Source organism: Halichondria panicea, chromosome 4 (assembly GCF_963675165.1).
Source record: "Halichondria panicea chromosome 4, odHalPani1.1, whole genome shotgun sequence".
In the NCBI taxonomy this organism is placed as follows: Eukaryota; Metazoa; Porifera; class Demospongiae; order Suberitida; family Halichondriidae; genus Halichondria; species Halichondria panicea.
The window spans coordinates 1,774,991-1,793,191 of record NC_087380.1 but is presented as its reverse complement, the minus strand read 5'-3'; the positions used below and the strand labels follow the sequence as shown (position 1 = coordinate 1,793,191).

The following is an 18,201-nucleotide window of genomic DNA, read 5'->3' as shown; positions in this document are numbered from 1 at the left end:
TTCTATGAAATGGTATCGTTATGCTATTATTTTATGCTATTATGTTTTATGTTTTCGTAGCAGTCCGTTTTTTTTTAGAGGATAGGAGTTTCAGTTGTTAGTTTTTTGATTTCCTGTAGTTGAGTTCTTGTTGTATATTGAAACATTTTTTGCATTAAATTTTTATAATTCTGTGTTTATTAATGAAGAGGTTTTTCATGCGGTAAAGATCGTTAACAACACGTGCTATTTGATGAGTTTGCATTGCAATTAGCCTCGATTCCAGGCCGCACTGAAGAGATGGCCTTGTGAAGGAGGCGAGAAGGAGGCTATAGCTTTCAGTATATAATACATGCAGAGTATATATTGCATGTACTTATAAATAGCAAATAGCCAGCTTATAGAGTTGCAGAAGAGCTATTAAATAGAGCATAATTATATATATGATTTATTAAATAGAGAATAATTATATATATGATTAATTATTGCAACATATTTATGCCTGTACCTTAAAAGACTTTTATAGCTATATACAGGCATAACTTGAAGATGTTTCCTTCAAAGTAGCAGCCAGCGGGTCTAACGGTCCCTTGAGTTTCTGCAGACTTTCAGTGAGTTCTTTTACAGAATATTTTTTATGTAGAAGACGTTTATATCCTCGATCTGCATGATGATACATTGTTCTCAGTTACAGTGGCTTGTCCAGACCTCACCATCTCAGCCAATGGAGGAGTGGTGTACAGTGACACCACCATCCCCAGAGCTGAGGGCTCCACGGCTACCTATATCAGTGGCGTAGGAAGGAATTTCTCAATGGGGGCTCTATAGTGTTTTGAATGGAAAAAAGTGTGCCTATCTACGGAGTGCAGCTTGATTCTACTTAATAACCTGGAGAGATGGCTGGAGCCCCTCCTTCCTACGCCACTGTATATGCACCTGTCCCACTGCCTACCAGATGACTGGACTGACAGTGAGGACTTGTACTGCTTCTGGATGGAGCGCTGGAGATTCCTGTCTGCACTGGTGAGGGGTGCATGACTTTGTGTGTAAAGTGTTGTTGAACTGATGTCAAGTGGGTACCCCCACAGTTATCTGTCCTGACTGAGCTCACCCTCATCAACGGTATAGTCTCGAATTCCAGCCTATATGAAGTTGGGGAGGGCGTGGCTAGATACATCAATTGGAGCGATCAGCTATAATCCAGTTACCACCCCTATACTGCAGGGAGCCGTAGCTACACACAGCTGTATTGTCACTGGGTACCAATTGTTCTCATCCATTGCCATGGACTAGGACCTGTCAGTCTGACAGAACATGGAGTGCATGGAGAGGACATCACTTGTAACTGGCGTAACAATAATCATGACTGACAATCTTATTCCTCTCATGTATACGTTCCTTTCAGTTGTTAATTGTGGCTCATTGAATATTCCTACCAATGAATCATGACAACACTTTACAGAAGGGACCACCTACCAAAGCACTGCTACCTACAGCTGTAACCCTGGCTACACACTGCCGGAGTAGGTCAGACCATGATTTGTCAGGCTAGTGGAGACTGGAGTGGGTCTTGTAAACTAATCGTGTGTACATGGTCTAACCATAGATAAAGGAAGAGAGGGATTGGAGATGGAAGTCATAACATCAAGATTGAGTAGCTTTTTATTTTTAATAGCTACGTATCCGTTTGTAACGCATCAATTTATTTGCATGCATCCAATAATGTGCATGGTTTTGCTTTCCTAACTTATGCAAGTGTACACTATCCCACTGCGTCCCTCACTTACTCCCCTCCACACACACACCCACATGCACACACACACACACACACTAGACGTGTCTGAGTCGTTCCTTCAAGGTGGGTGTGTACAACTGCCCCAACTGTCGTCATGACTTGGGCAAGGACTATCATGACAATCATACAGGCAGTACTATTTAGCCTGTTTGATTTCCCTGGATATACAATCAATAATCAATGGAGAAAGATAACACTACACACACTAACTGGGACCACTGAACAGTGTTAGTCTAGATCTGCAATGTAGGCATGTCATGTGCACACTTCCTTATTGTGACGTACTTTGTTACTGCTTTCAGTGATGAATATACTTATAACATTACTTCTTGAGAAATTTACTAGCTCGAGCTAGCTCTATACTAGCCTCGATCCCAGGCCGATCCGTCTCTAATTGAACGCTAGGTAGCCTCCTCGGCCTGGTATTGATTGTATCTGGGCGTGACCGGAAACTGGTAAGTATCAGCTATGTACTGTAAAATCTTCAGTTTATCACAGTTGGCTAAAAATACAGCGATATAATGATATAATGACACTAGAAATTAATACTGTGCACAGCAGTACTGCGTCCATAATAAATGCAGATGTTTAGAAGCGAAGATCTCAAACAAGAGCTTCCAGAAAGACTTAATAAATACTGCGTTGGATATGCCTGCTAAGCCTTCAGGTGGCATAACAAAGATTGTGTGTTCACAGTGCATCAAGAGACAGTAGAATCCTGACGTCACTGGTCAGGATAGCAACCACAAGTGTTGAAAGAGCCATTCCACGTCAGTAGTTTTAGTGCAGGTAGTTCTATAAGATCGGACCCTTGGGAAGGACACGAGTGGCACTGGGGCATCCTCTTTCAATGAGTTCACACCCATCAGCTAGGAGGAGTACGACGGGGGTTGGAGGGGAAGGTTCCATTTTGCTCCTGTATACAAATTAGTATTCATGAACTTAAATTCACCATTCCACTATACATTTTGTAACTCACAGTGATGGTCCACACAAACTAGCCACGATCCCAGGCCGCACTTCCTTGAAGGCCGGTGAAGGAGGCTAACACAACACCAGTGCCAGTGCCGTAATGTCATATCTTGATCCAGATACCAAGGATTGGGCTATAGGCTATAGTGTACAATTTCCAATGATGAAAGGGTATTATTGATTTATATCGCTCACCTTGACAATACATCCCAGGCCCAGCCACTTGTGGACACCCCTGAGCATAGTATACAAGAGATCGATGGCCAGAGTCTGAGGATAGACTCTACCAAGTGTATCTGGCAATCAATGGTCTAATCAAACGCTTGTATTAAATTGTAATTGTGTAGTCAATCAAAGGTAGCCACTGATAGCAGAAACTTGAGAACCTAGGTCTGTTCTTTCACAAGAGTGATGCTCCTTCTTCCTTCGCACAAGACAGCTCCTCACACTCTAGCTAGCTAAGCCTATATCTATGACAAACTAAACTTGCAAAGAATAGACCTATGACACGGAGTTCTTTGTGATTTAACGGTGATTTTACGGAGTAAGTATGCTTACATACACTATTAGTGTTCTATTCACTCCACCTTGCTCAGGTATTCGCTCTTTTTTAGCGAATACCTGAGCAACCACAGCAACCACAGCACACGCCCAGATACACGCCCAGATACAATCAATACCAGGCCGAGGAGGCGACCTAGCGTTCAATTAGAGACGGATCGGCCTGGGATCGAGGCTAGCTCTATACATCCACCCTGGCTACAGGAATAACGAGAATGTTCCCCTCAAGGTTATTTCTCTACTGTCTGTTGGGAAGTGTTTCCCTAGTGTATGGGCAGACGTTGTGTGAGTTTATATATATGTACATGCAGTGCAACCAGTAATATAGCTAGATCTAGTCTATATATACTCATACAAAGTACATGTATATAAATCTTGTGCTACTGGTGTTATCTAGTATAGATTTGGTACCATGCAGAATTATTATTGGCATACAGATCGACTGGCATCACCCACTGAGCCCGATGGCACTGACCACACTGGAGAGATCATCTCGTTCTCTGATGTTGGGTCAGGAGTTGGTACTAATCCACCAGCCTGGTATTGCTACGTTTTAGACCCTGGTGGTGTAGTATGGCAGGGTCCTGGTGGGAGTCAGGTGCCCATAGGCGACCTGAACAATCCCAACACAGTTGCAGTTGATGACGATCTGTTCATCACTGGTGTTTCTGGAGTTGGCGTTGTTCTGCATCGTGGTCCCACACACTTCAGTCCTGATGGAGAACACTGCTGTGTAAGGACTGCCACCGATGAGAGGAGATGTATCACCTTCAGTGAGTGCTGACTATATTGTCTATGTCCAATACTAACCCCCACCCCTACAGCTCCTTGCCCCACACTGAGTCCCCTGTCTAATGGAAGGATCTCATATGATGCAGTCACCAACATGGCCACTTACACCTGTGACACTGGGTACACCATCAGTGGAGCTACTCCGATAACTTGTATGAGTGATGGTACAAGCAACGGTACCTGGTCTCCAGCACCACCTGCAGCCTGTGCACGTGAGTACTGTACTGATTATATCGCCATGCACCATCACAATAGAAGCACCAAATACAAAATGTTTTACTCTAATCAAGCATTAAGTTCGGAATTACTTTTTGCTGGCGTTACTGAAATTGAGGCTATACATACAATTCATCTATTATAACGTCCAGTGTGGATTATAAGAAATCTGACAGGAACTGACTTATGTCAGACCACAACCAAAATGCTCTGTCATTGTAGTTTCTTGTTCTGCCATGACTGTCGCAAGGCCCGACTAATGAGGAAAGTCTAGGGTCTGATGCCCTGAGACATGGATCTACCATGCATTATTATTTATAGCTCATTGACGTTCATTCTGATAAAATTAATTATGACAGTCTAATTATTAATATGCACAAGTGAAAATTTAGTCTTTGAACTATCCTATAAGTATTCAGCCAGTGAAATGGTTGACTCATCTTCATCAGGACTGGTTGTAGAGCTAGATGTGCTTCTTTTGCTCAGATTCACAACAGTCATGGTATAGTGTTTAGTGATCTTTCTCCAGTTCAATGGACTTGCCTCTTCCTATATAAACTTGTCTCTCAGGCTGTTTGACAGCTAAATGCTGAGAAGAGTGACGGTTAGAGGGCATAGCTAGGTAGCTACTTTACAATATAATTAATTTCGCACGTGGCTATTTAGCTTGCTGAATCAGCATCCAATAGCAACTAATTAGCTTGCTGAATCAGCATGCTAGGGCGCATGCGCAACTAGATCTCGTGAGTACTGGCAGGTCATTGTGGCAGCCCAGAGCTAAACTGACCGGTTATTCAGGTTCTTGGGTCGGTAAATAGCCGAATGCCGACCGTTATAATCCACACTGAACGTCATGAAACAGCTACTATTACTTTACTATCGCTAAGCGCCACTCTAAGCAGCAAACCATTTGTGCGCCACTGGAAATCATAATTAATGTGTGTGGCTAGGGAATTAGAAGAGAGACTGTATAGTACTGCAAGCTGCAATGCTACATTATTACACTTCTACTATAGCTGTAATATCATGTTACTCTCAGTTGTGGATTGTGGCTTCCCACCACTCATTGATAATGGGTCTCCTGGAACACCCACCAGAACAACCTACCAAGGGACAGTGACCTACACCTGTGTCAGTGGGTATGAAGTCTCCAATAGAGTCACCACAGCAACGGCTACCTGTATGGCTAATGGGATGTGGGAGACTGTACCAACTTGTTCACGTATGTGAAGTTGATACTGTCACTGATAATAGCTAGCATTGACTGTGTTCTCACCCACTCAGCTGTGAATTGTGGCTCCCCTCCCTCTATTGGCAATGGCTCTCCTGGCACACCAACCAGCACAACTCTTGGAGGGGTGGTGACCTACACCTGTGACACTGGGTATGAGATCTCCAATGGAGCCACCATGGCTACCTGTATGGCTATTAGGATGTGGGAGCCTGTACCAACTTGTTCACGTAAGTCGTACAATTGTCCATGTCATCAATTTCATATATTATCTTCACAGCTGTTGACTGTGGTTCCCTGGACGCCCCCTCCAATGGAGCAGTGGTCACATCCTCTGGAACCACTTTCATGATGAGTGCTACCTACACCTGTATCACTGGATACAACATTGTTGGATCAGACACTCGGACTTGTGGGGCCACTGCACTGTGGACTCCAGATGCCCCCACCTGTGCACGTGAGTAGCATGAATGACTGTGTACACTGTATCCACTGTGTTCATATTCCACAGCTGTTGACTGTGGTTTCCTCACTGTTCCTAACGGGCAAGTTAGTACATCCTCTGGAACCACCTTCATGAATACTGCCACCTTCACTTGTAACTTTGGATACACTCTCAATGGAGTATCAGCTAGAACCTGTCAAGCTAATGGAACCTGGAGCCTAACAGCACCTACCTGTGATCGTGAGTGCTTTAAACAAAACGTACACTACAGCTATAACTTATTTTCTTATGTATGTTTTATTAGCTGTTGTCAGTTCTCAGAGCTGAGTGTAGTGTATGTAAACAAGTTAGCTCTAACTTGTTTACATACAGTCATAATTATGTTTTATTAGCTGTTGACTGTGGTTCCCTAAATAACATTGCCAATGGACTAGTCAGTACATCCTCTGGAACCACCTTCATGATGACTGCTACCTACACTTGTAACACTGGATACTTGCGTGTAATTGGTAGTCAGAGCAGAACTTGTGAAACTAATGGAACAAGTGGAGTGTGGTCTGGAGAAGCTCCAGTGTGCAACTGTAAGACTAGCTTACACACAAACCGTACATGTGCCTTGACTTTCTGTTTTTCTCCAATCACCAGTGATTCCTTTAAGCAGTGTATCGGGTATTTTTATCAACAACTCTGCCATATCACTGGCGACCATTGGATCCTCTGCTTTCACCTGTCACACTGAACTATCTACCTGCTGCAGAGGAGTGGACAACAATGGCAGTAATGCTCTTGGAAGGTGGACAGGACCCGACGGAAACAGCATTCCTGACTCGAACACCAATGGATTCTATGTGTCACGAGGTATGAGCTCCATTAGTCTGAACCTTGCAGAGGGATCCAGTGAAGTAGCTGGTACCTACTGTTGTCAAGTGCCCAGGGAGAGTGGGACAACCACTACACATTGTGTCATGGTTACTGGTGAGTGCATGGGGTTGAAATGTGCTTCTGTCATGATTATGATAGCTATAGCATCTTGCATTTGCTATATAACCATGCATTATAATTATTGTTTTAGCTTCATATCGAATGTGTTAGTGTTATTTTTGCTTTTATATACAACCAACATGTCAACTATATATTACTACGTACCTCACACACACACACACACACACACACACCCCCCACACACACACACAAACACACACACACACACACACACACACACACAGCGAGTGCTGGTATAGTGGTCAATATTGTTGCTGTGGCTGCAGCTGGTTGGGTGGTTGCTGGAGTCTTGGCCATTGCTGTGCTAGTACTGATTGTAATAGTGCTGGTTATGTTGAGGCAACGGAGGTCTGGATCCAAGGACATGAGTAATGAGAAGACAAGCAGCCAACCAACACAGTGAGTGTTAGTGTGCATGGTATGTGAATATTGTCTGTGAATGAAGCAACTGTATAATTATGTATGGTTAGAGCTTAGTTCCTTATCAAGTTCAGTAGAGCATTAACCCTGTGTGTTGACATAAGGGATACAATACTTTTACCGTAATGACCTTTATGGTAAATCTATAAAGTAGATCGATTAGAAAACATGTTTTTTGTTGCCTTCGAAGATCACAGGTTTCAACTACTATTGAAGGTAGAAATTTTAGCGTTTTCAGATTTTTCTCTGCATGATTTGTGGCAGATTTACAGCAAATTCATTAGCACAATATTTGTCAAAAGATGTAATTAAGTAGAGTCAGATATAGATGGAAAAGGGGCTATAAAGCTTGCTTAGCATACTCATAAAAGTAACATTTAAGTCGCATATATATTTGTTTTTCAACCACGTCTCATTAGCAGTTAAATCAGTCTATAGAAGTGTCTAGTTCGTTCAAACAGCTCATTTTTGTGTCCACACACATGCATGACCACACAAAACGACATACACACCAATTCCTTTAGTGATTTTACCCCTGCTGCATAGCAGTAATAATTATGTGCTCATTGTCTATTAACAAATTATAACGGACTATTTCTCTTACAGACAATCCCCAGTGGTGATGAGTCATCTCCCCTCCCATGATTACGAGGAGTTGAGCAAACTACAGGAGGAGGCTGCCTATGAGGTGGTGGACCAGCCATGCCCCCCTCCTCCTGCAGACTACCAGCTCTCAGCCTGTGCAGCTTATGCACCCACTGACTTCATCACAGAGAACAAGTAGAGACTATAAAAAAAACACAGACTGTTTATCAATTGTATTTTACATTGAGATCTTTTATAATAATTATTATATGTACATGAAAATCGATCATATGAAGTAAGAATGAAAGCATCGCGGGTGCTGATGCCTCGGTGGATGTGTCAAACCTATACATAATTATCATGAAGCTACTAGCTATTGCTAATTTTATACACACATGATAAACATTTTTGTATGCATTAAGCAGAATCACAGGGAAACTCAAATAGGGAAATTGGATTGTGGATAAATACTAACGATATTTGCCCATAATTATTTCAATACAACACCAAACACATTTCCTGTTACCATGCAGGAAGTTACTGAATAATTAATCTATTTCTAGCTAGCTACTATTTGCCAGCCTGCATGGTGATGATGAAGTGCTCTTGCATGCATCTCCTCATGGTGCTAGCCACCATTCAAGCTCTCTATGGGACAGTGCTCATGCAAGGTGAGTTGTATAGCAGCAGGTATTCATAGATATTGATATAAAAGTCTCATTCTGATGCATATGCAGCTATTGGGATGGTCAATACTAATTACTGTTCACTGCATATTTTCTACAGGTGATTGCAGATTCCGCTATATAAATGAGCCTGGACCCACCACACAGAGCTGCAACATTATCGGGTCTGGAGTTAATATAACCTGTTACGTTGAAGGAGATTCATTTCTGGATATTCAGTGGCACTATTCTTCTGACCCCTCTCTAGTTGGTGTGACAAACCAAAGCACTTACATCAGTATACCAAACTCACTATATAGCGTCCAAACTACGTATCAAATCATTGAAAACAATATGAATATTTGTCGTGATAATTTCATCATTTCCAAGGTGAATAATTCTACTGTTGGTTATTACTGGTGCAGTATTAGGGGTCACTCTACTCCAAGCCAAGTGGTCTACATTGAGCAACAGTGTAGCACCTCAGAAATAAACTCATGCAACTCACCAATTATACCTATTCTATCGCAGGGCTCAAATCGATGTGCTAACGTTTCAAAAAAAATGTCTCAATTGTGAATGCTCAAGATCTCCAATGTGATTCCATTTCGACCCCAGCTCCTAAAACAGACCCTACCCCACTACCATCCACTGAAGATGGAAAGCACTCCAGAAACAACTACTGTTGAAGATAAAAGTAATACAGAATTGACGACTACCGAAGACAAACCCACTAACGCTCAGTCAACGCAGCCTGCTACTGACAGTGACATCTTTACATGCAAGAAACATCAACATGGAGACCATTGCCTCAACAGCGACTACCATAGAGAGGGGTGACGGAACTCCTCAGGGTGGAGGGAGCCTACCTACTGATATTATATGGCTGGCTATTGGCATTGTCCTGGCTTTTCTGCTTGTGGGTGTCTTCATTCTCCTATAGCTGTCATTGCTGCACTGCAGTGCAAGAAGAGAAGAATTAAAGGTACACACGCTAACACCATATCAACCCTTAAATACTTTCATGCATGCATGGTCATTTGCCAGGATGTGCAATAACCATACCATAATTATATATACTGTGTGTGGTTTGCTTACATGCCAGGTGTCACCTCACCCAGCAGTCTCATGAATGACTTTGATAAATCTGGAAAACCTACTGTTGCCTTGAGGTGAGTGTGTGTGTGTGTGCATGTGCACATGTTTTTTTAGGTAATAGTTGTTAGACTCTCGTATCTGGTCACACTCTTGGGACAGTGTAGCTTGGCCGGAATAGCGAGGTATATGTGTTTCAGAAAATAGCCGCAGCTTAATAACGACCTTACCTCGAATCTAATGACTCATTTTGCTGTTCTTGCATGTAATTCGAGGATAATGAATCATTCTGCTCTCGTAATCCTTACAAATCACACCCGAAACATTGTTCTAGGGCATTAAACACATGTATGTACATACATGCACGTGCCACTTTATTACAAGGAGCTTTACGTCATAATAATAATAGTTCGACATGTATTCATTTGAAAATGTTTGTGCCTGAGGGCAGCCCAAATGAAATACACCCATTCTAGTAGACTATACACATGCATGACTCTCATGATCAATTGTTGCATGCATTTTATTTTAGGCCAAGACTTGTTAACTGTTCTTATGAAATCTGCCGTAAAAAAGGGTAAAACATATATACACATGCAGTATGTAGAATCATGTGCACCTTTGTATTTCTATAGGGACATTGGTACATGGTCAATTCAAACCATGCGTTTATCTATTTAACTGATGATTAGTAATCATACACCTTCTTTTCTACAAGCTAACGCTCCCATTTATATTGGTGATTCCCTTCTATTTCGTGCAGACTACCCCCAGTGGTGATGAGTCATCTCCCCTCCCATGATTACGAGGAGTTGAGCAAACTACAGGAGGAGGCTGCCTATGAGGTGGTGGACCAGACACGCCCCCCTCCTCCTGCAGACTACCAGCTCTCAGCATGTGTGGCTTATGCACCCACTAACTTCAATACAGAGAACAAGTAGACACTATAACAACACAGACTGTTTGTCAATTGTATGAATCTGTAGTTAACATTATGTACATGAATTATTATTATTCATAATTCATAATGAGAATTATATGACAGGCAAGGATAAAAAAAAGCATGCGCATACATACTCTAGCATTCATGTTGTTTTCCTAAGGTTTTATGGGGAACCTCTATATAGGGCACACTCGTTCTCCATTGCATGGGGATTTAGTAGTGATGATGTATTATAGTGAAATAACAATCAGCAAAAATAACTGCTAACACCTATAGATCTACTGAGTTATATAAGAAGAGCCAGTTCATTCTTAGTCACTGTTTGCTTTACCCAATACACAACACACACCCAGAATACAAGCCACACCAATCAGTAACCCAGTTTCTATTGTAATCGCATCGTCTTTATCCTTAGCAGTGAGCGCAAACGTGAGCAGAATCATCACTAGAGGGGAAATAAAGAAGAAACTGGAAAACACCAAAGAAGCTATACCAATTTTGACCACCGAAGAAGAGTTCAAATTTAGTAGGTGAACAATTGTCACGGGGCAACCATCAGTGTAAATATTGGATGAGTTTATCTCTCGCTCAGTTACATTTTTGACAGCACTCAAACAATCAAGCGGTGAAGGTAGTGTTGTAGTGTTGCAACAAGATACAGAGACGGATTTGTTCCAAAATAGACCTTCATAATCTTTGTATCCTCGATAGCCACAGCATTTGAATTTTGCTTGATACTTATCCCAGGTCAATTTAGTAGTCATGTTTAAAATCTGTTTTTGGAATGTGTATCGACTGCTTTCTTCGTAGTTTTCCACAATATTCATATTTGATGCAAACCAAACTGGTCCTGAGACAATGAGAATAATCCCCGCAGTCAATAAAACAACACAAAAACAGGCAAAAGCAGCTCCAGGATGACTTGGCCTTTCTCCAAGAATGCACACTACCGGAATAACAAAAATCATTATCGTACTTACAACTAGTAAGACAGCTACGATGATCGTAAATACACTCACACAACCGATACAAACCACGTCATTGTAACTTCTAGCAATCTCAAAGAACTCTGGAGTTATCTTGCTCCACAATAAGGCAGATCCTACGAGCATTGGAATGCACGACAACACGACCACCGCTAGAACAGTGAAGGCACAGCATCCCCACCAGCAATATCCCACACGGGCACCAGCTGCACAGAATAATGATAAACATGCATGCAGCATGTGAATACAGTAACTGCATGTAAACTATTGCATGTGTACGCAGAAGAGTATACCTTTGAAATCCGCCAACAGTGGTATAGACTGATCTTGTGGTTGCATAATTGTTAGTTTGCTTTTCTATTTTAGCTGTTTAGATCTGTTCTGTGGTATTATACAAATAAATAATTTATTATGGCTGCTGCTCTAAAGTAGGATGTTCCCAGGGACTTTTCTAGCTGGGAGGAGGGAAGTTCCCAGGGACTTCTCGCTAGGTAAGGAAGCTAGTCAGAATTAAAGGAACAAACACATCGTGACATGTACATGTATTACACTTTATGTATCAGCATATACGTAATGTTTATTCTCTGTTGCCAATTATCGTTAGCATTTGCTTACTGTAACAACATGATGACAATTATTAAAGCCAAAATGCACAATAATAATGTCAAAACTATTAGCAGGAGTGCATGAATATTCATAGAAACAAAATAATGACCACATAACATTATTATGATTATTATGTATTGGTCGGTTAATATTCACTTGCTTGAACCGTGGTAGTGCTGACTTCCTGGGGGAATACCCTGACTTGCAGGGGGTGCTCCAACATAAGTTGGTGTGGTGTTTACGGGGAGGGGTACATCAGGGAAGTGGGTGTGGTAGGGACATCGGAGGTCCCATGTCGTTTCCAGAACTCTGTGGGGAGTACATGTGCTGATACTGCTGGGGTGAGTAACCTTGCTGCATTCCGATTGGCTGACCACGAGGTTGCTGCTTGCTGCATTTTCATTGGCTGATGAGGAGGTCGCTGCATTCCCATTGGCTGACCAGGACTCGGATACGGCTCAGGTATTGGGTGAGGGAGTGGCAGTAAGGGTGGTGCTGTGTAGGGTACCCCCTGCTAGGGGTAGGTGTGAGCCTGGGGAGGTGGTGGGTGGCCCTGGTGAGAGGGAGGGGCTCTCCTGTGCCGATGCTTTGGCTGGGGACGTCTTGCCTCAGCTTTCCCTGTAAGAGAAGAGAAAGACAGTATGACTGCATGTAACAGCACATAAACAGTGAGCCAGTACATATAAAATATTGTGGCAATGTGTATGATCACTACGACAACACACCCACCTGGACATTGTGCCTGCCTGTGCCCTTGTAGATTGCAAAAGTGACAGAGGAGGAATTTGGGAGCCTTACAGTCGCCCACCTGAGCCCTACCATCCATCACAGCATCCTACCAAAGCAAGACATCGATAAATAAAACCACATTACAGCACAGCGTATGAGAAATTCACATTGATTGGGTAATTAATACTTTTATCTCTCAAAATTGAAAGACATTTTTTGAAAAGACTCTTAAACTTTCAGCAAGGCAGAGTCCCAGGTAAAATATAGTTCAGTTTTCAGTCTTTACTTGGACAACCTGTAAATGAGAATATCGATGTTATATGAAGGTGAAGGACTTACGGGGGAGAGCTTCATGTCGGTATCAATACCAACACTTTAAATTAGGGAAATCAGGGACAGTCAACTGTAAAGAGATTGCAAGTAAAGTCATATTGTTTACATACTGTTTTGTAGTTCAGGGCAGAGTCCCAGGTAATTATAAATAGCTCAGTTTTCAGTCTTTACTTGGACAACAAAATGAGAATGACAATAATAAAATCGTTGAAATTAGATCCATGGAATTTTGGTTGAAACAGATTATATTGTACTGTAGATACAACATGTCATTTTTAATGCATTATTTCCCACAGGCTGGTCTGCTGAGTTTTATCCAAGATTCAACTGCATCGTGTGTCAGGAGGTGGTCTACCACTACCACCTGCAGCCACAACATCTGTAAGGTGTGGAAGTTTTAATTGATTAGAGATATCATTAATATACTGTGTCCTTGTATAGGGCATCTTAGGTAAGTTAGTTCTCTGACACTATTATTACATATACTCCATGTGGTTATAGTAGACTGGAGAATGGCTACAGTAATATTTATCTGCTGTCTGCTGGGAAGTGTTCTCTTGTGTATGGACAGACTTTAAGTGAGTTGATAATTATATCCAAGGGCAACTAGTCTGTAGTACTGTAAACTAGTCCAGATAGGAAATCATTGTATTAATGGCATATACAGTTCGACTGAGATCCTTCGGTGAGCACATTCACACTGACCACACTGGAGATATCATCTCGTTCTCCGATGTTGGGTCAGGATCTGATTTCGTTGTTCCACCAAGTCCCTGGTTGTGCACCACCTTAGATATTAATAACGTTGAGTGGCAGTTTCCTGATGGGACTGCAGTGGGAAGATATGCAGGGCGTCCAGTTGGGGCCGAACTGGTCACCTTAGAAAGTAGTGGTCTTGGCATTATTCTGTATCGTGGACCCACGCACTTCAGTCCTGATGGAGAACACTGCTGTGTGAGGACTACCACCAATGAAAGGAGATGTGTCACCTTCAGTGAGTGGTTTGAGTGACCATTGGTAGCATCAAGGGCGTATACGCCCTTAATTGGTAGCATGCAGTTGTCAAGCTCACTCATATTAAATTATTGGTTTTCGTTCTTTTTCTTTTAATGTGTTGTGTACCCCTCCCATGGATATGCACAGCTCCCTGCCCCACACTGCCTCCCCTCACTAATGGAAGTATCTCATACAACCCAACCACCAACATGGCCACCTACAGCTGTGTCACTGGGTACACCATCAGTGGAGCTACTCCGATAACTTGTACGAGTGATGGTACTACTAGTGCTGGTACCTGGTCTCCAACACCACCTACAGTCATTTGTACAAGTAAGACTAGAACTAGTATAAGTATAGTTAGTGTGTGTTTACTTTTCCCAACACAGTCGTCACCTGCCCTGTCCTAACCTCCCCTACCAATGGAGCCTTGTCCACCACTAGTCAGGACTACCTCACTGTTGTTATATACAGCTGTGATACTGGCTACATCTTCACTGGTAATAGTGGTAGTGCTAGAACATGTCAAGCTACAGGTCTGTGGTCAGAAGAGGTAGAAACTTGTCCACGTGAGTTAGCAAAATAGTGGTGGTCTATACAGGTGATTGTATGTATTTGGTTTCCCCAGCTGTTGACTGTGGTTCCCTAGGTCATCCCTCCAATGGAACCACCTTTAATCGAGTGGCCACTTACACCTGTACCAGTGGGTACATGATTAGTGGTGCTACCAACACTAGAACCTGTCAGGCTACTGGATCTTGGAGTCCTTCTCAACCCACCTGTGAACGTGAGTATCGGTGATATCACAGTGTGTTGACTTTCTGTTTTTCACACGTGTAGCTGTTGACTGCAATGATCTTCCTGACCCATCCAATGGAGCAGTGAGTACATCCTCTGGAACCACCTTCAGGATGACTGCTACCTACACATGTAACTCTAGATACCTACTTATTGGTGATACTAGTCGAACTTGTCAAGCTACTGGGTGGAGCGACAATGCACCAACCTGTCTATGTGAGTAGCTTTATCATTCATACTTAATTATTATCATTCCTTGTAGTGACTTGTTTTGACCTCGGCAATCAAGCTAATTCAGACATATCGTATAATGGTGGAACTAGTAACCTCAGACCACCTGACACTGTGGCCATCTACACCTGTGTCAATGGTTACAAGATTGATGGTACCGCTAGTGACACCATGATTACTCGGAGCTGTCATACCAATGGACTGTGGAGTGGTACCACACCAAGTTGTGAATGTGAGATTGTCACACAACTCTTTGTATTGTGTACGTCTTTCTCTCTTACACAGTAATTTGCCCAACTTTCCCTAATCCAACAAATGGAGTCATTCAATACAGTGATTCCATTATCCCCCGAGCAACAGCCTCCACCGCTAGCTACAGTTGCACAGCTGGCTATCTATTCAGTGGGACAGCAATGAGGACATGTACTACCAGTGGATGGAGTAATAGCACGACTCCTACTTGTACAGGTCTGTTGTTTGGTTCACTGTTACACCATACATACGTGATAATTATTGTGTATTTCTTTATAGCCACCTGTGATGACCTCACTGTACCAAACAATGGAACCATCAGCTACAATCCAATCTCCTCGCCCAGGTTAGTGGGAGCCGTGTCTACACACAGCTGTGCTGTTACTGGTTACCAACCATCCAATGGACCTGATCGGGTGTGTCAGTCTGACAGAATGTGGAGTGGAGGTGTCATCACTTGTCAAAGTGAGTTGTATACATAAAGCTTTACAGTACGTTATATCAATTGCTCATTTTTAGATTTTTAGTGGTGGTAAGTATGAGTTACTGTACTTGTTACATTTTGACCTCTGAGATCAAAGGAAACAGTGTGCCAATATCTGCCATATCGGCAGCATATGGAACAGTTCACCACCTGTGCCAGTATCCAGATATTGCATGGCATAGCGGTTATACAGTAAAGTAGTGGGATTTGTGCATGTGTCACAATTAATTATGCATTGGTTCATTAGTTATCAGCTGCGGCTCCCTGTCTATAAGTAATGGAGCAGTGGACACATCCTCTGGAGTCACTTTTGGGAATACAGCTACTTACAGCTGTAATGGAGGGCACATCTTAGTTGGGTCAAATACAAGAACATGTGAGGCTAATGGAAACTGGAGTCCAGGCGCTCCAACCTGTTTAGGTGAGTTAGTTCATGTTGATAACAGTTACTACATGCAGCTATGGATCTAGTAGCTTTGTTTATTCTGTCATAGTGAAAGTTAATTGATTGTTTTGGTTACACCTTTCTTCTTCCAGCCATACAAGTGGTGATCAGCCCCAGTGGTATTCCAATGGCTGGTCAGAGTTTCTCCCTCACTTGTTCCCTGACTGGAGGGGCCTCTCTACAACCCACCCTCTCCTACCAGTGGACGAGGGAGGGAGGGTCACTCATGCCCAGCACAGCAACCCTCAACTTTGACAGTCTCTACTTGTCAGACGCTGGTCAGTACAGCTGTCAGGTCATCCTCACCTCCAGTCAGCTTGAGGGGGAACACACTGTAGCTGCTCACTACACCATTGAGTTCATGAGTAAGTGTTTATATATAAAGCATGTGTTGATTCAATTTCAATATAATATCTCATCCCATGCATGGTATTTTGCAATTTAGCATTTTTCTTCAACCACTTCACATGCAGGTATGCATATTCAAATTCGTCTAGAGGGAATAACAAACTGCAGAGTATACACTGAACAAGACGCTGGTATGAAAACAGATGACATCACCAATAGTCTAACACAAGGCATTGAAAGCCAGTGTGCCTGTGGATTTAACTCTTCCCTCGTTTTGAATCCCTTTATTATTTGTTTCGATGACTCCCCTAGTCATGTGACCTACAGAGCTGTGCTCACTGGAACAGAGAGTATATCCACCATACAACTGGCTAGGCTAATGGAACAGTGAATTGAGAATGATCCAATCGTTGTGGTGCAGAGAGCAGGCCTCAGTGTGACTAACAGCTGTCCAGTTGTCATTGCTAACCTCAATAGTCCAGAGTGCCCTGAGGATATCACTAATCGGATGCAGATGGCTACTCCAACTGCAACCTCTTCTACTACCTCACTCACAGAGAGTGTAGTGGTCAGTGTTGGTGCAGTGGCTGGTGGGGTAGTTGCTGGAGTCTTGGCCATTGCTGTGCTAACACTAATTGTAATGTTTGTACTGTTGTTACTGAGACAACGGAGGTCTGGATCCAAGGACATGATTGATGAAAGGACAGGCAGTCAAGCAACAGAGTGAGTATTAGTGTGCATGCATGGTCTGTGAATGAAAAAGTTAGCTGTGTATACATATGGTTTTAGAGAGCTCATGCATGACGTTTATTCTAACTATTATTGCATTGTCAATAGTATATAGCTAATGGACTATTTCCTGCAGACTACCCCCAGTGGTGATGAGTCATCTCCCCTCCCATGATTACGAGGAGTTGAGCGAACTAGAGGATGAGGCTGCTTATGAGGTGATGGACCCCCCTCCTCCTACAGACTACCAGCTCACTGCCTGTGTAGCTTATGCACCGACTGACTTCAACACAGAGAACAAGTAGACATGCACAACCATGCTTTAATCGTGTTTTTTTTTCAATGTTGTGTATACATAATTATAATTATATAGACTGATCAGGATTTTTTGTTTTATTAATTGTAAATGTGGCATCAACAATTAAAGACAACTACGTGCATAGTTCAGGTGAAGTTCAGATCGAATGCTTACATCTAATGATTAGCTTTTGCAAGTGCTGCACAAAAAATCCCAACACACGCCACACCGGCCAGTAATCCAGTTCCAATTGCAGTCGCATCCT

General features: G+C 42.6%; 3 protein-coding genes and 2 long non-coding RNA genes across 6 annotated transcripts in view; 3 read left to right on the top strand and 2 right to left on the bottom strand.

The window, feature by feature from the left end:
- Window positions 1–880: 880 nt before the first annotated feature.
- LOC135335040 (uncharacterized) overlaps window positions 881–18,201 on the top strand; it is a 34,404-nt gene continuing 17,083 nt past the window's right edge. Inside the window, exon 1 of the long non-coding RNA XR_010394426.1 lies at window positions 881–1,002. This is a non-coding gene — a long non-coding RNA (uncharacterized LOC135335040). The remainder of the gene's footprint in view (window positions 1,003–18,201) is intronic.
- On the bottom strand, window positions 2,246–3,323 carry LOC135335039 (uncharacterized). The gene is made up of 3 exons (XR_010394425.1): window positions 2,942–3,323; window positions 2,754–2,887; window positions 2,246–2,690 (listed from the first exon to the last, which is right to left on the bottom strand). It is a non-coding gene; the product is annotated as an uncharacterized LOC135335039 (long non-coding RNA).
- On the top strand, window positions 3,443–8,279 carry LOC135335034 (CUB and sushi domain-containing protein 3-like). Its single transcript, XM_064530429.1, has 11 exons — window positions 3,443–3,592; window positions 3,745–4,080; window positions 4,132–4,311; window positions 5,355–5,537; window positions 5,600–5,776; window positions 5,827–6,003; window positions 6,058–6,231; window positions 6,384–6,572; window positions 6,637–6,966; window positions 7,218–7,392; window positions 8,020–8,279. The coding sequence occupies exons 1-11, from the start codon at window positions 3,523–3,525 to the stop codon at window positions 8,195–8,197; spliced, it is 2,169 nt and encodes a 722-aa protein (XP_064386499.1). The 5' UTR covers window positions 3,443–3,522; the 3' UTR covers window positions 8,198–8,279.
- LOC135335036 (uncharacterized) lies at window positions 10,799–12,103 on the bottom strand. The gene is made up of 2 exons (XM_064530433.1): window positions 11,981–12,103; window positions 10,799–11,893 (listed from the first exon to the last, which is right to left on the bottom strand). The coding sequence occupies exons 1-2, from the start codon at window positions 12,024–12,026 to the stop codon at window positions 11,013–11,015; spliced, it is 927 nt and encodes a 308-aa protein (XP_064386503.1). The 5' UTR covers window positions 12,027–12,103; the 3' UTR covers window positions 10,799–11,012.
- On the top strand, window positions 13,777–18,045 carry LOC135335035 (CUB and sushi domain-containing protein 1-like). Of its 2 annotated transcripts, XM_064530432.1 has the most exons (13): window positions 13,777–13,933; window positions 14,023–14,349; window positions 14,499–14,684; window positions 14,741–14,920; window positions 14,980–15,138; window positions 15,192–15,365; window positions 15,412–15,612; window positions 15,666–15,848; window positions 15,912–16,097; window positions 16,364–16,537; window positions 16,654–16,926; window positions 17,035–17,632; window positions 17,775–18,045. In XM_064530432.1, the coding sequence occupies exons 3-12, from the start codon at window positions 14,561–14,563 to the stop codon at window positions 17,298–17,300; spliced, it is 1,920 nt and encodes a 639-aa protein (XP_064386502.1). In that variant the 5' UTR covers window positions 13,777–13,933; window positions 14,023–14,349; window positions 14,499–14,560; the 3' UTR covers window positions 17,301–17,632; window positions 17,775–18,045. The 2 variants fall into 2 exon arrangements, with proteins under 2 accessions (XP_064386502.1, XP_064386500.1); XM_064530430.1 differs by having other exon boundaries at window positions 14,023–14,684.

Bases quoted from the DNA above. Each gene is read 5' to 3' on its own strand.
- LOC135335036 (XM_064530433.1), bottom strand. From the start codon at position 12,026: ATGCAACCACAAGATCAGTCTATACCACTGTTGGCGGATTTCAAAG. The intron at 11,894-11,980 runs GTATACTCTTCT...TATTCTGTGCAG, and splicing joins ACTGTTGGCGGATTTCAAAG to CTGGTGCCCGTGTGGGATAT.
- LOC135335034 (XM_064530429.1), top strand. From the start codon at position 3,523: ATGTTCCCCTCAAGGTTATTTCTCTACTGTCTGTTGGGAAGTGTTTCC. The intron at 5,538-5,599 runs GTATGTGAAGTT...TCACCCACTCAG, and splicing joins GACTGTACCAACTTGTTCAC to CTGTGAATTGTGGCTCCCCT. The intron at 7,393-8,019 runs GTGAGTGTTAGT...TTTCTCTTACAG, and splicing joins ACAAGCAGCCAACCAACACA to ACAATCCCCAGTGGTGATGA.
- LOC135335035 (XM_064530430.1), top strand. From the start codon at position 14,465: ATGTGTTGTGTACCCCTCCCATGGATATGCACAGCTCCCTGCCCCACA. The intron at 15,366-15,411 runs GTGAGTAGCTTT...CATTCCTTGTAG, and splicing joins CAATGCACCAACCTGTCTAT to TGACTTGTTTTGACCTCGGC. The intron at 16,538-16,653 runs GTGAGTTAGTTC...TTCTTCTTCCAG, and splicing joins AGGCGCTCCAACCTGTTTAG to CCATACAAGTGGTGATCAGC.